Source organism: Rhinopithecus bieti, unplaced genomic scaffold, assembly GCF_001698545.2.
Source record: "Rhinopithecus bieti isolate Rb0 unplaced genomic scaffold, ASM169854v2 scaffold_36315, whole genome shotgun sequence".
NCBI classification, from domain to species: Eukaryota; Metazoa; Chordata; class Mammalia; order Primates; family Cercopithecidae; genus Rhinopithecus; species Rhinopithecus bieti.
In genome coordinates this window covers 2,286,787-2,300,661 of record NW_016815814.1, presented here as the reverse complement: position 1 = coordinate 2,300,661, position 13,875 = coordinate 2,286,787, and the positions used below count along the sequence as shown (strand labels likewise).

General features: G+C 38.7%; 1 protein-coding gene across 1 annotated transcript in view; it reads right to left on the bottom strand.

Annotated features, from left to right (window-relative positions):
- Positions 1–2,534: 2,534 nt before the first annotated feature.
- Positions 2,535–13,875, bottom strand: part of DNAAF10 (dynein axonemal assembly factor 10) — a 127,575-nt gene continuing 116,234 nt past the window's right edge. Inside the window, 5 exon segments of the mRNA XM_017853784.1 lie at positions 2,535–3,010; positions 6,259–6,356; positions 8,847–8,981; positions 10,889–11,004; positions 13,557–13,658. Of these exon segments, the coding sequence (XP_017709273.1) occupies positions 2,803–3,010; positions 6,259–6,356; positions 8,847–8,981; positions 10,889–11,004; positions 13,557–13,658 (659 nt within the window). The 3' untranslated portion in view covers positions 2,535–2,802.

Below are 13,875 nucleotides of genomic sequence, written 5' to 3'. Positions count from 1 at the left end.
AAAAAAAAAAAAAAAAAAAAAAGAAATGCTACATACTAACATTTTTATGCACAAAGGACAATATTATAAGGAAAACCATGAACACTGATGGCTCTGAATTCAAAGTGATTTAGAAGAATTAAACTCTGAATATGAAGGAATCTGAGGAATAGCATACCAAATTTATTTTGTATAAATTTTCCTCTATTTTAATTTTTTTATTTCCATAAGTTTGGGGGAAACAAGTGGTATTTGGTTACATGAGTAAGCTATTTAGCGGTGATTTGTGAGATTTTGGTGCGCCCATCACCCCAGCAGTATACACTGAACCTGATTTGTAGTCTTTTATCCCTCATCCCCTTCCCATCTTTCCCCAAGTCCCCAAAGCCCATTGTGTCATTCTTATGCCTCTGCATCCTCATAGCTTAGCTCCCACTTAGGAGAAATGCAATGTTTGGTTTTCCATTCCTAAGTTACTTTACTTAGAATAATAGTCTCCTGTATATATTTTTCTTTTTAAGGATGCACACAAGTGATACATAATGGAAAAAAAATCTATGTGTAAATAAAAAGAACACTCAATTAATATAAAGCAAACAGTAAGTGATTTAAAAAAAAGCATTTGATCATAGTTTCATCATATCAGCCTAGCATCAGTGGTATCAATGACATCTTAGATTTAATAAAATACAGGTGTTTATTGTTGTTGACTCTATTATATTACCAAATACAAATGTCCTAGGAGAGATTTCCACAAATTTTCCATTTTTTCTTTGCAAATTAAGAAAAGCAGATATAAACTTTTAAAAGTTCAATTTAATTTTACTTTCATAATTATATCCCATTGTTCTATAAAACATTGGGGCTGGGGGCAGTGGCTCACACCTGTCATCCCAACACTTTGGGAGGCTGAGGCAGGCGGATCACGAGGTCAGGAGTTTAAGACCAGCCTGGCCAACATGGCGAAACCCCATCTCTACTAAAAATACAAAAATTAGCAGGACATGGTGGCACATGCCTGTAATCCCAGCTACTCGGGAGACTAAAGCAGGAGAATTGCTTGAACCCGGGAGGCAGAGGTTGCAGTGAGCCGAGATCGTGACACTGCACTCCCGCCTGGGCAACAGAGCAAGACTCCGTCTCAAAAAAAAAAAAAAAAAGGAAACAACAACAACAAAAATGCTTAATTTTCTCAACTTAATACTCCAAACAAGTGACTCTCCATGATGACTTGTAATCACATACATTTTACATATTATGAATGTTTTAGTTGGCTCCGTTTTCTTGAATGGCATAGCATCAATGGTATCAATGACATCTTAGATTTCATAAAATACAGGTATTTCTTGTTGTTGACTCTATTACCAAATACAAGGGTTCTAAGAGAGACTTCTACGAATTTTCCTTTTTTTCATTGCAAATTTTAAAAAACCTGCAGATATAAGCTTTTTTAAAGTTCAATTTAATTTTACCTTCATAATTATATCCACAGCATTATTCTATAAAACACTGGGAAACTAAAACAAAAAAAAAAAAACCTTTATTTTCTTAATATTCCAAATAAGTGACTCTCCATGATCCCCTGAAATCACATATATTTCACATATTATGAATGTTTTAGGTGGCTGCATTCTCTTCAATGGAGGTGGGGGAGGGTAGGCTTAATGAAAGTGTGATAAAGTCAATAATTCCAAAGGCTTAAAGGTGAACATTAAAGAAACAAAGTGAATTAACTACTAATTAAGCATTTATAAGGCAAAATGATGTAACAATGTTAACTTTATTACTACTGTTAAGGTAACAGAATCAAAGCTTCCGTAGATCTCAAAAACAGAAGTTTATTCGTAAAATGCATTTTAAAGTATGACCAAAATAAGATTACAAAACCCCTACAATCTTGTACATTTCACCACCACTTACCACAGTCAATAACCAAAAGTCTCACCAATTCAATTCCTGTATTTTAAGTAAAAAAGAGCTTTATAAATCATAGCATTTTGTTTTATGAATTAAATTGCTGAAAACAGTTACCCAAATCTAGACCAACCGTGCCATTTTGAGAGAGAGAGAGAGAGAGAGAGAGAGATTTTTTTTTTTTTTAAAGACAGAGTCTCACTCTGTCGCCAGGGCTGGAGTGCAGTGGTGCAATCTCGGCTCACTGCAACCTCCACTTCCCGGAGTAGCTAGGATTACAGGTGCCCGCCACTACGCCCAGCTAATTTTTTGTATTTTTAGTAGAGATGGGGTTTCATCATGTTGGCCAGGCTGGTCTCGAATTACTGACCTCGTGATTCGCCCGCCTCAGCCTCCCAAAGTGCTGGAATTACAGGCGTGAGCTACCATGCCTGGCCCACCATTTTGATATTTTATACAATAATATTATGTCCACAAACTTACTGACATTGAAATCTCTCAAAATGTATTTCTGAAGGTTAATTCAGTTTTTCCAAGGCAAACTCTTTTAAACCAAATGAAATGATTCCCACCACAACATTATAGACACTAAAACATAACACAAGCATAAAGATAAAATATAGAACTTCAGGGACATAAAACAAAACTGAAATATGTTTAATTATAGACAACTATTGACTTAGAAATGGAAGACAGAAGAAAAGAACTGGCCCTGGAGACAGTTTACTCGGTGCTTCTGATACCCACATGCAGCAGCAAGCAAGTCAGCAAACACGCCCCGAGAGGCTGGAGGCTGGCCCAGGGGCTTGTGTCTGGGATCTTTTGTCATCAGCCAAATCCAGCTTTGTTCAATTAGGGTCAGAAGATTCCAGAACCTATCTTAAATTCTATGAGTCCAAAGTCTTGAAGTCAAATTTTATGGAGTTTCGTAACAATTAGTACTCTCACCGTTTGGTCAAATGAACTACAGACGCAAAGACCCCTTTTATCTGGACTCCAATCCAAACTTGAAACGGGCTGGGTGGACAACGTAACATTCTGCAGAAGGCTTACAGAACCTGCGACTCCCATCTCTATTCCCTCAGAATCTTTCTTTGACCGCTGAATAGGGTATTCACTGAAAACAAGATCAAAATGTTAAGAGCGCATAAATCTTAGCTTTCACCATTTTATTTCTACACATACACTTCAATGACTCTATTTCTCAGTTGGTTACTGTGACTAATAAATACTTACAGAATCTTTCTAATACTGAGTTGTTTGCAAATAAAGAGACAATTTCAACCTCAATCCTATCCCCAAAACATGTCATAAAAGGGTTATTAGTTCTACTAAAACTTCTAAAAGTCATTTCTGTTCAACATGTATCTACGTTTTCTCTTTTAATATGAAAGTTCTAGGTTGATCTAGGATTCTTTAATACATTTACTTGGTGCTTTTGATAATCTTTTATTTATTGTAATTTTTCTCCAGATTTAGATTGCTGGATATCACAGGCAAACAATGTGCAAAGGCAATGGCTGTGAGTAACATTTGCAGAACTTCATCTAAACACTTCCAGAATGAAAAACTGATGCCAGCTTCTAACCCCCAAGCTCCATTACACAGACCCAAGCCTAAGGACCTTTTGTATACCACTTCTATGGGAAGGCGTCACAGAGTGGAGATGTTAGACCTAAATGTAATTGTTTCAAACAAGAAAAAAGTGGTTCTGAGAACATTTGATTTTTTTCAGCTGAAAATATAAATTTATATGGTAAGAAAAGCAGAAGGTTAAAGTCATAAATCCCATTTGGTCTAGATTTGAAAAGGGGAAAGAAAACACTCCTCCCCAATGGAGATGTGTTCCTAATAAAATACAGAAGCATCACTCCTCAGAAGGCTTTTAAAACCTACTAGTATCAATTACGACAACATCTTTATTTCATAAATGCTGGCAAAGGCCAAGAACGTAAGAAGCACAAAGCCAATCAGAAGCAAAATGGAAATGGAAGAAGAATCTACAGGTAGATGAGCTACTATTTTCTCTTCCTCTCAAACCCTACAAATCAATCTAATGAAAATAAATAAAACATTCAGATGAATAAACGGTTTAAATACAGACATCTTTCACATATCTCTTGGCAAAGGCTGCAGTTATTTAGTATTCAAAAGATAACATAAAGATTTTTTAAAACCTTCCATATTACCTGTTGAAATTTTAAAAGAATATGTGTATATGATTCAAATAATACTCAAAAAAAAATCAGCATGTTGAAGTTATTCAAAAAACAAGTTGTGAATAACTAGATGATTTCTTCTAGGAGTTGTTGGTTCAGTGGCCAATAAATATTTACAATTTAATTGCATTACTACCAAGACAGACTGGCATATGAAAATAAAACTAAATATCATTGTGCTTAAACCAATTCCCTTTGCTGGTACAATACTTGACAGTAAAACTCCAAACCGATTTGAAGATTAGACTGCACATCTGTTCTGGTTAAGTGTAAAGTTTACATTGCACTAAACTTCAAATTTGCATACAGACCTAACTTGACTGACAGAACTAAATCCACTGTAGTAAAAACTTCCAGCTGCAAAAGTGTTTGTGTGTCTCATGGAATACAAATCCACGTGTGGATTACAAAGAAAACTGGGACTAGTTCTTCAAGAAAGCAGCCTAAAGATTTGGTCACCAAGTAAAATAGTGATGTGCCACCACATGGCTTCACTAAGGGGACTGGCAGAGCCTAACATGGGGAGGAGACCGGGGTGGAATCAGGGAAGAACAACGGGCAAAGGTGCCCGAAGAAGGGAAAGTAGCAAGTGATCTGTCTACCCCACATTCTCCCAGAACGCCTCAAACTTTTCCTCTGCTTTTCACTCACAGAAACCATACTGTTTGTTTGTTTTTTGAGACAGAAAAGGTCTCTGTTGCTCTGTCTCACTCTGTCGCCCAGGTTGGAGTGCAGTGGTGTGATCTCGACTCACTGAGACCTCCACCTCCCAGATTCAGGCAACTCTCGTGCCTCAGCCTCCTGTGTAGCTGGGATTACAGACGTGTGCCACCACACCCAGCTAATTCTTGTATTTTTAGTAGACAGAGTTTTGCCATAACCATACTGTTTCGATCTAAAGCATTCACCATGGCCAGGCGCGGTGGCTCATGCCTGTAATCCCAGTACTTTGGAAGGCCGAGGCAGGTGGATCACCTGAGGTCAGGAGTTCGGGACCAGCCTGGCCAACATGGTGAAACCCCGTCTCTACTAAAAATACAAAAATTAGCCGGGCATGGTAGTGGGCACCTGTAATCTCAGCTAATCGGGAGGCTGAGGCAGGAGAAGCCCTTGAACCTGGAGGTGGAGGCTACGGTGAGATGAGATCATGCCACTGCACTCCAGCCTGGGCAATAGAGCAAGACTCTGTCAGAAAATATAAAATAAAGCGTTCACTCTGGTTTTTTGTCAGCGGTATCCCTGCACACAGTACTTTAACAAGTACTTTCCAACTGTAGCCCTGTTTTTCAGAACCCCTTCCAGCTTCTCAAAGGAGCTAATAGAGAAGAATTTTATAAATGTGAAAGTCCCAGATATATTGAGGATGGTGTTTTTCTTCTTACATTATTAATGAAACTTTATTTTGTAAGATCCTTCATTTATAGGCTTGCTATTTTTTCCCTGAGTGATGTTTAAGAAAGATGTAATTTTTCCCCTCCAAGTACATATTGCTTAGCTAATAAAGTATTCGGAAATACCACTAACTCACAATTTTTATCAGATCTTTAATTTTTGTTTTGTTTTGCTTTTTCTCCTTTTCACAGGCCAACCCTGAGCAAGTATATCAGACCTTTTAAATGATCTAGTCGCTACGATGTTAGCGCCCTTGGGATTCAGAGAGTAGCGTGCATAGTAAAGCATTCACTGTAACTCACCCAGCCTAGATATGCAGAAAGCAAACTCAGTAATAAGGTCTTTCCTGAAGACCAATCAGGAGCCTCAGGCTCTGTTGGGGTCTATCACAATGATGTTACTAAATTTAGGCAAGGAACCCTTTCCCCATCTTTTAGAGGCAGTGAGTGTTCTAATCACTTCAAGATAATATCTGATAAAAGTCTTGGGCCAACTTTTACATCCTTAGAAGACACAACTAAAATGATAAATAGACTTAATGTATCAAAAGAAGATTAGTGCACACTTTACTAAATGTAGTGTATTTATACAAAATGCTTAGAAAACAAGTTATGTAATACCATGAAATTTTAAATCATATCAAAATGAACTAAGTCAAAGCAGGAAAAAAAAAAAAAGACAAAAAGGTTCAATCTAATCCTACTTTACACCCACAGGTAACTTTAAAAGGAGCAGTGTGCACTGGCAGACTTACTACTTCCAGAGGTGAAGGCCGCCGGCACCTCCAGCTGTCAGAAAGAGCTCCCTGTTCTGCGGCAGGTGTCGGACCTGCCACACAGTAGATTTATGAGCCTAAACAGAACAAGAGGCACACAACTGGTTTATATGCTAAATGGTGCCCTGGAAGAGAAACTCTGCAAATAAAGAACTTTTACTACTATAATTTCAATGGTTATAAAAGTAATTAAGGTTATTTTCTGGCATGTTTCTTTATAATGGCTATAGAGATTTATAGGAGCACATAAGAAATTAGAAAAGCATCATTTTCTTTATTGCTTTATAAAACAAAGTTCTACTGCATTTTAAAAAAGACAGGTATTAAATTTAAAGTCCATTTAAGTTTACAGCACCAAATACATTATGAATAGATTTTACATATGTAAATACCTCTAGTTCATTCTGAGGGGAAACACTCAAAATATAAAATATATACTTTTGTTTATATATACAAAAAATGTGGACTGAATTTTTAAAAATGCACTTTAGTTCTGAGAACAGTTTGAAGTTCACAGCAAAACTCAGCAATAAGTATAGAGTTCTTCTAGACTGAATTTTAACTAAAATTTATAGACTGAATTTTAACTAACAGCTCCCAGAGCCTTATTTTCAACGTATTGCCACTGACCTGTCCAGTCTTCAAAATACGGACCATGAGGACTTATAGACAATGTTTACGGTCATAATAAGCTAAGGTCTTTATCATTCACATTAGACTAAAAACCAGCAGCTGGAAGGTTAACAGTTTGTTAGCACCTCAATAGCAACCTGTAAATCCATCCTGGCAATACTGCATTAACTGGGGGGAGTTTAGGAGACAGAGAGAGACAGAGGGAGGGAGAGAAAGGAGGTGGGAGGGAATGAATGACTGCTGCTTTGTAGAAGCAGCGGGGCTGGCTATTGTGGAACACCACATTTTAGTGAGTGATTAGTCTTGACCTTTGATTTCGATAGTCTTTTGAGAGAATTACCATTAGCTGATAAAGACTCATATCTCAAAACACATATTTTAAGTGTGTAACGGTCTCCCAGTGATTAGGTTCAAGCTGTTGAAACATTTTATTTTGTAGCTTAAACTTCTCTTCTTCTTCAGGAAGTTGAGAAAACACAAAAAGCAAGAGAGGAAATGACCTCTTAAAATATACCAGAGTCATCTATTTGGCAGATTTGGCAATTACTGAGTTAACTAAATATAATTTTTAAAAACTAGGCCAGGTATAGTGGCTCACGCCTCTAATCCCAGCACTTTGGGAGGCTGAGGTGGATCACTTGAGGTCAGGTTTCAAGTCCAGACTGGGCAACACAGCAAGACTCTGTCTCTATGAAAAAAAAAATTTCTAATTAGCCAGATGCAGTGGTGTGTGCCTGTACTCCCAGCAACTTGGGAGGCTGAGGCAGGAGGATCACTTGAGCCCAGGACTGCAGTGAGCCATAATCATGCCACTGCACACCAGCCTGGGTAAGAGGGCAAGATTCTGTCTCCAAAAAAAGAAGAAAAAAAAATAAAAGCCAAACAAACAAAACAAAAAATTGGAGATGACACTATTATTTATAGATGATGATATATGTGTTGCAAATTCTACATGTAACAGTTTAGTAAAGTGATCTATGTTGTTGATAGATAATTTAATATATTCTGAAATGACAAAAGCAAACCAATACTTTATAATTATCTTAAGAATTTCATTTTCATAAGGCAGTGACAATAATTTACACACAATTATAATAATGAGACAAAATAGGAAGGTTCAAAAATTCTACTGAATCCACAGGAGAGAGAGAAGCAAGGGAGTAAATTCTTACTTCATGAGCAACTTGTGTATTTTAATCTTACGGAAACAAGGAATCCGTAATTGATATTTCTTTCTTTTTATACTTGAGGAAGCTCAAATCACATTTCCAATCCATTTCTTGTGAATGACAGGATCTTTTTGCATGAATTTTCTGTAATCCCCCCAGTCCAGAAACTATCTTTTTTTTTAAACCAGTATTTTCCTTTTGCCCTGCTTTCCTCATCTATTGGTCTAATGCTGTAATACCATATTTCCCTCTCAGCTACCTCAAATGCAAGGCAAAGTTAAGTAAATAAATAAAATATTTTCGAACATCTACTATAATCATAGTACTCAGTGCTTTCAATAATTTCATTTAATATAGCAAACTGGAATATAAAATAAAATGTAATGACATCATGTACATATAGTTATATTTTGAAAAATATATAACCAGGTATTAGCACAAATATTATATACTTATTAGGAAACACGAGGATGGGTTTTGTTGATCAAATTCCTATTATCAGCTAGGCTTCTTCTAATTGCTCCTAAACTACAAAATAAGATTCCTACCTAACTGAGATCTTTATTATAATCAAGAAGTCTAAAGTTGATAAACTTTGGGGAAGTACTCTTTGCACAGAAAAACTTGTCAAGATCTCACAGGAATATATCAAAAATAGCTCCCCTCACATAAAGACCTGGAAGAAACCTTGGTGACTAATTCTACTTATCAGTCTAAACCAAGCTATCATTCTTCTTCATATAAAGACATTTCCCTCATATTTACCTTTTCTGAAACAGAGGCAAAACCTTTGGTTGGATGCTGTGTTCTCATGTCAAAAACATGGAACTTTCCTTCCAGAGATGTGGCTACTAACTTATTCATACTTATGTCTTTTCTGTCAAACTCCAAGCTACACACCTGAAAACAGAGAATATTTATTATTGGTAATCTCACCAGTATTAACTCAGGAGGCTCTTTTAAACTAAGTAAAACAGCTTTAAAATGGTCAGATAATGTGAAAGCACTCCAACAATCATTTTCTCTTTTAACTTTCACCATAAAAATTTTTTTCCAGCTGGGCGCAGTAGCTCATGCCTGTAATCCTAACACTTTGGGAGGCCAAGGCAGGTGGATCATGAGGTCAGGAGATCAAGACCAGCCTGGCCAACATGGTGAAACCCTGTCTCTACTAAAACTACAAAAATTAGCCAGGCGTGGTGTCGTGTGCCTGTAGTCCCAGCTACTTGGGAGGCTGAGGCAGGAGAATCCCTTGAACCTGGGAGGCGGAGGTTGCAGTGAGCTGAGATCATGCCCTTGCACTCTAGCCTGGGTGACAGAGTGAGACTCCGTCTCAAAAAAAATTCTTTTTTTCTGGCCAGGCGTGGTGGCTCACGCCTGTAATCCCAGCACTTTGGGAGGCTAAGGAGGGTGGATCATGAGGTCAGGAGATTGAGACCATCCTGGCTAACATGATGAAATCCCGTCTCTACCAAAAAAATATGAAAAATTAGCCGGGCATAGTGACAGGCACCTGTAGTCCCAGCTACTTGGGAGGTTGAGCAGTGAGGAATAGGCGGAACCTGGGAGGCAGAGCTTGCAGTTGAGCCAAGATCGCGCCACTGCACTCTAGCCTAGGCGGACAGAGCCAAGACGCTCGTCTCAAAAAAAAAAAAAAAAAAACCTTTTTTTTTTTCCCATTAGTAAGATCAACAAAACTATCCTTTGGGGGGAGTTACCCTGCTCAAATTCATATGAATGCCTTTGGGGAATCATTATTTAACTTTATGTATTTAACAGGGTTTTTTACAATGTTATTACAGTTAAGTAAAGGCTGACAGAAAACAGGAGGGAAACCACATTCTTGTGCTAAGGGGTGCATACAACGGAGGAACCAAACAACAGCTGGGGGGTGACTACTGTTTCAGGCTTTCTGTATTGGCATAAAAAGGCCTTTACTTGCTTATTTTGAAATCCTTACTACATGGCCCACAGGGGTCTGCAACAGGCTGAAGGGAGCTGGCTGGGTCCCCCAGCACTTGTACATATCACCACGTGGTGTGAGCCTGATGGGGATCCCCCAGCACTGTACATACCACATGTGCGTGTGTTAGCCTGGGACTCCCCAGCACATGTACAAACACACGTGGGTGTGAGGCTGGTGAACTCCCCCACTGTCACAAACCACACGTGGGTGTGACCTGGTCACTCCCTAGCACTGTACGTACCACACGTGGGGTGAGCCTGGTGACTCCCCCAGCCTGTACCAAACCACCACTGTTTGGGCTCGTGAGCCCTTGGTATGACTCTCCCTAGTCATTCTGTTACTAAACCTACACTGTGTGGTGTGAGCTGGTCACCCCTAGCATCTTGTTACTGTACCAACGGTGGGGAGCCTGTGGTTACTCCCCCAGCACTGTAATCTAAACATCACGTGGGTGTGACCTGGGACTCCCCCACACTGTACAAACCACACCGTGTTGGTTGTTGAGTCCTGGTCACTCCCCTAGTCACTTAGTACCACATCGTTGGGTGTGAGCCCTGGTGTACTCCCCCAGACTCCCCCAGCACTGTACAAACCACACGTGGGTGTGAGCCTGGTGACTCCCCCAGCACTGTACATACCACATGTGGGTGTGAGCTCATTTTCTCAAGAGAGGATTCAGGATTTTCATTAGATTCTCAAACGGGTTGGGCCCCAAAAAGTTAAGAACCGTTGGCAGAGGGGCTGACTGAGATGAGTTACTAGAGGTGTCTTCCTTTTGCAGTAGTTCAGAGGTGAATGGAAACATGCGCAGAGAAACCAAAAGCATCAGAATGTACTTTACCCCATTTTTGATGTTTGTCTCCCACCGTAATGCCATATTTCTGAGATCAAATAGTTTGATATCCCCATTGTCATAACCAGCACAAACAACACGTTCTTCTTGATTATAAGCATTGCCTGGAAATCAAGATACAACATTTCACATCCTTATAAATGCATTCTTATAAAGGTTGCTTAAAAGAAATCTTATGAAACTATACATACAGTTTATACTAAATCAGATTTTAAAAATCACACTGGGTAGAATCCCATCTTACCAGTCCTGACAGGACATCAAGATTATTAATGTGGTATCACCCATTAGTTTTTTGGTTTGTTTAAATCTCTGATAAGAGTTTGGATATTTGTCCCCCCAAATCTCATGCTGACGTAAGATCCCCAATGTCGGAGGGGGGGCCTGATGGGAGGTGCTGGGTCATGGGGCTGGATCCCTCGTGAATGGTTCAGTGCTGTCTTTGTGGTAATGAGTTTTCGCTCTTCCAGTTCATGCGCGGCCTGGTTGTTCAAGAGTCTGGCGCCTCCCTCCTCCCTTCTCTCTTGCTCCCCCTCTCGCCATGTGACACACCTGCTCCCCTTTTGCCTTCTGCCATGAGCAGACACTTCCAAGGTCTCACCAGAAGCAGATACTGGCACCATGCTTCTTGTATACTCTTGCAGAACCATGAGCCAAACAAACCTCTTTTCTTTACAAACTACCCAGTCTCAGGTATTCCTTTATAGCAATAAAGGAAGTCAATGCAAAACGGACTAGTATAAGCTCATTCACTGTAATTCCATACTGAAAGGATATGTGAAAGCGTTTATTGAATTCAATTTAAAGAAAATGTTTTATAGGAGATGGTGTATCTGCAAAGGCTAGCAGGCCAACTATAACTCAAACACAAAGGGGTCTCAGAGAATAAACACAGTTATACTTCTGTTGCTTTCTTGGCAGTAACTATAGTTGAACGCAAACAGAAATTTTAAAACTAATTTATCTTGAAAAATGTTCTGGTGTGATCCCATCTTTACAAGGAAATCTGAAAATAAGCTGTAACACACTGTAACATATTTTTAGTAGATCATACCTGAAGTAAGTTTATAATCTGTCGTTAAACTCATCCTCCTGGAATTCAAGGATTTTTTCCAAGTACCTCTTGCTGAGGAAAGAGTGTTAAGTGAGGAGGCGGCCCCTGTCACTGTGCTAGGCTCTCTGGGCATCCTGTCCCCAAGCTTTCATTCTCTACTGCCTCTAACTTTGTTTTTCTCATAAACTCCAGCCCTGCGTTTCCACTGTGGGCCCCAATTAGATGGTACGCCATCATCTTTAACTCATGATGTCCTAAAATGACCTTACCATTTTCCCTTACAAATTATCCCACCCCTTGTATAATAACATCATTCACCCCACAATCAGCCTGAAAACTCAGTCATCTTGGACATAATCCTTTTCTTTGTTCTTCATATCCAAAAAAATAACCCAATTCTATGTATTCTGCATAACATTATCTTCTGAATCATCCACTCTGCTCCCTTCTCAGTGCTTGTAACTTAGGTCTTCCCTGGAATACTGCAAAGAGCTCTTGAACTCATATTCACTGTGCCAGCCATCACTCCCGCTAAATACTATTAGTTCATTGTCCTAAAGCTCGGATTTCATCGCCTCCTTGCAAAAACCGTCAAAAACTTAGAACGATCTTCAGGCCATCCTAACACCTCTGGCCATTGTCCTGAGCCATCTCTAAGGATATTCCTACTATTATTCTCTTCTACCATCAGCCCTCCCTATCCATGGGTTCTGCATCTATAGGCAACCAACCATGGATCGAAAATATTTGGAAAAAAATTCGCATCTACACTAAAAATATACAGACTTCTTGTGCTTGTCATTATTCCCTAAACAATACAACGATTGATGCAACATTTACATCATATTAGGTATTATAAGTAATCTAGAGGTGATTTAAAGTATACAGGAGCATGTGTTAAACCATTCATGAGAACTCTGCCCCCATTAATCTCCTCCCACGAGGCCCCACCTCCAACACTGGGGATTACAATTCGACATGAGATTTGGTGGGGACATAGATCCAAACCATATCAAAGGGCAAATGTCAATTAGTCTTACAAAATCAATATTCATTTTAAGTAAATTAATAAAGGAACACAGTTATCAAAATTTGTAAGAAATAACTTTGCAATGGCAAACTATTTTCTAGAAAATAAATATACTCTGTATACAGTGTAATGTATGATTTGTTAGGTTACCGTTTGCATCTGAGGCTTGGTTTATCCCCTTTAATGGTGTCTGATTTTAAATTAGGTCAATATTATCTAATCAAACAGAAACACATAATAATAAGCACAATTCTCAGCACTTTACATGTAATTAACTCATTGAATCTTCATGACGACACAACTAAGTAAATTCTATTATTAATTCCATTTTATAAATGAAACAACCAAGGAACAGATAACTTTGGTAACTTGCTCCAGGCCACACAGCCAATATACTTATTGCAGGTGAGAATTCAAATCCAGGATCCAGAGGCTGACACTAACCACCATGTATATTTGCCTCAGTAAATAATCCACAAAACAGACTATAAAGGGACTAGTGTGAAATTTATTACAGGATCGTGCTTTTTACCATCTGATAATTCAAATGCAAGAATTCTTCAATAATTTACCAAATGCCACAGTCCAACAGTCTCTCTTGTTTTCTCCTTGTACAGGTTCCATATTAGCAACAGGATCATCTTTTTGCCTTGGGTCCCATACCTTCACAGTTCCTGCCATGCATAAAAGTGAGTTGGCAAAAATTCAAAAGTGAATGATCATGTTTCTTTTCTACATTCTTCTTCTATGACTTCCTGTGTACATGGCAATATGACAGATGTTATGACATCTGAAAATATCCACATTGTTCTGACTTCTAATTGGGTAAGTTTTACTTAATATCAGAGATATCACCCATATGTGACTATCTGGCATGGTTTCCAAATTAAT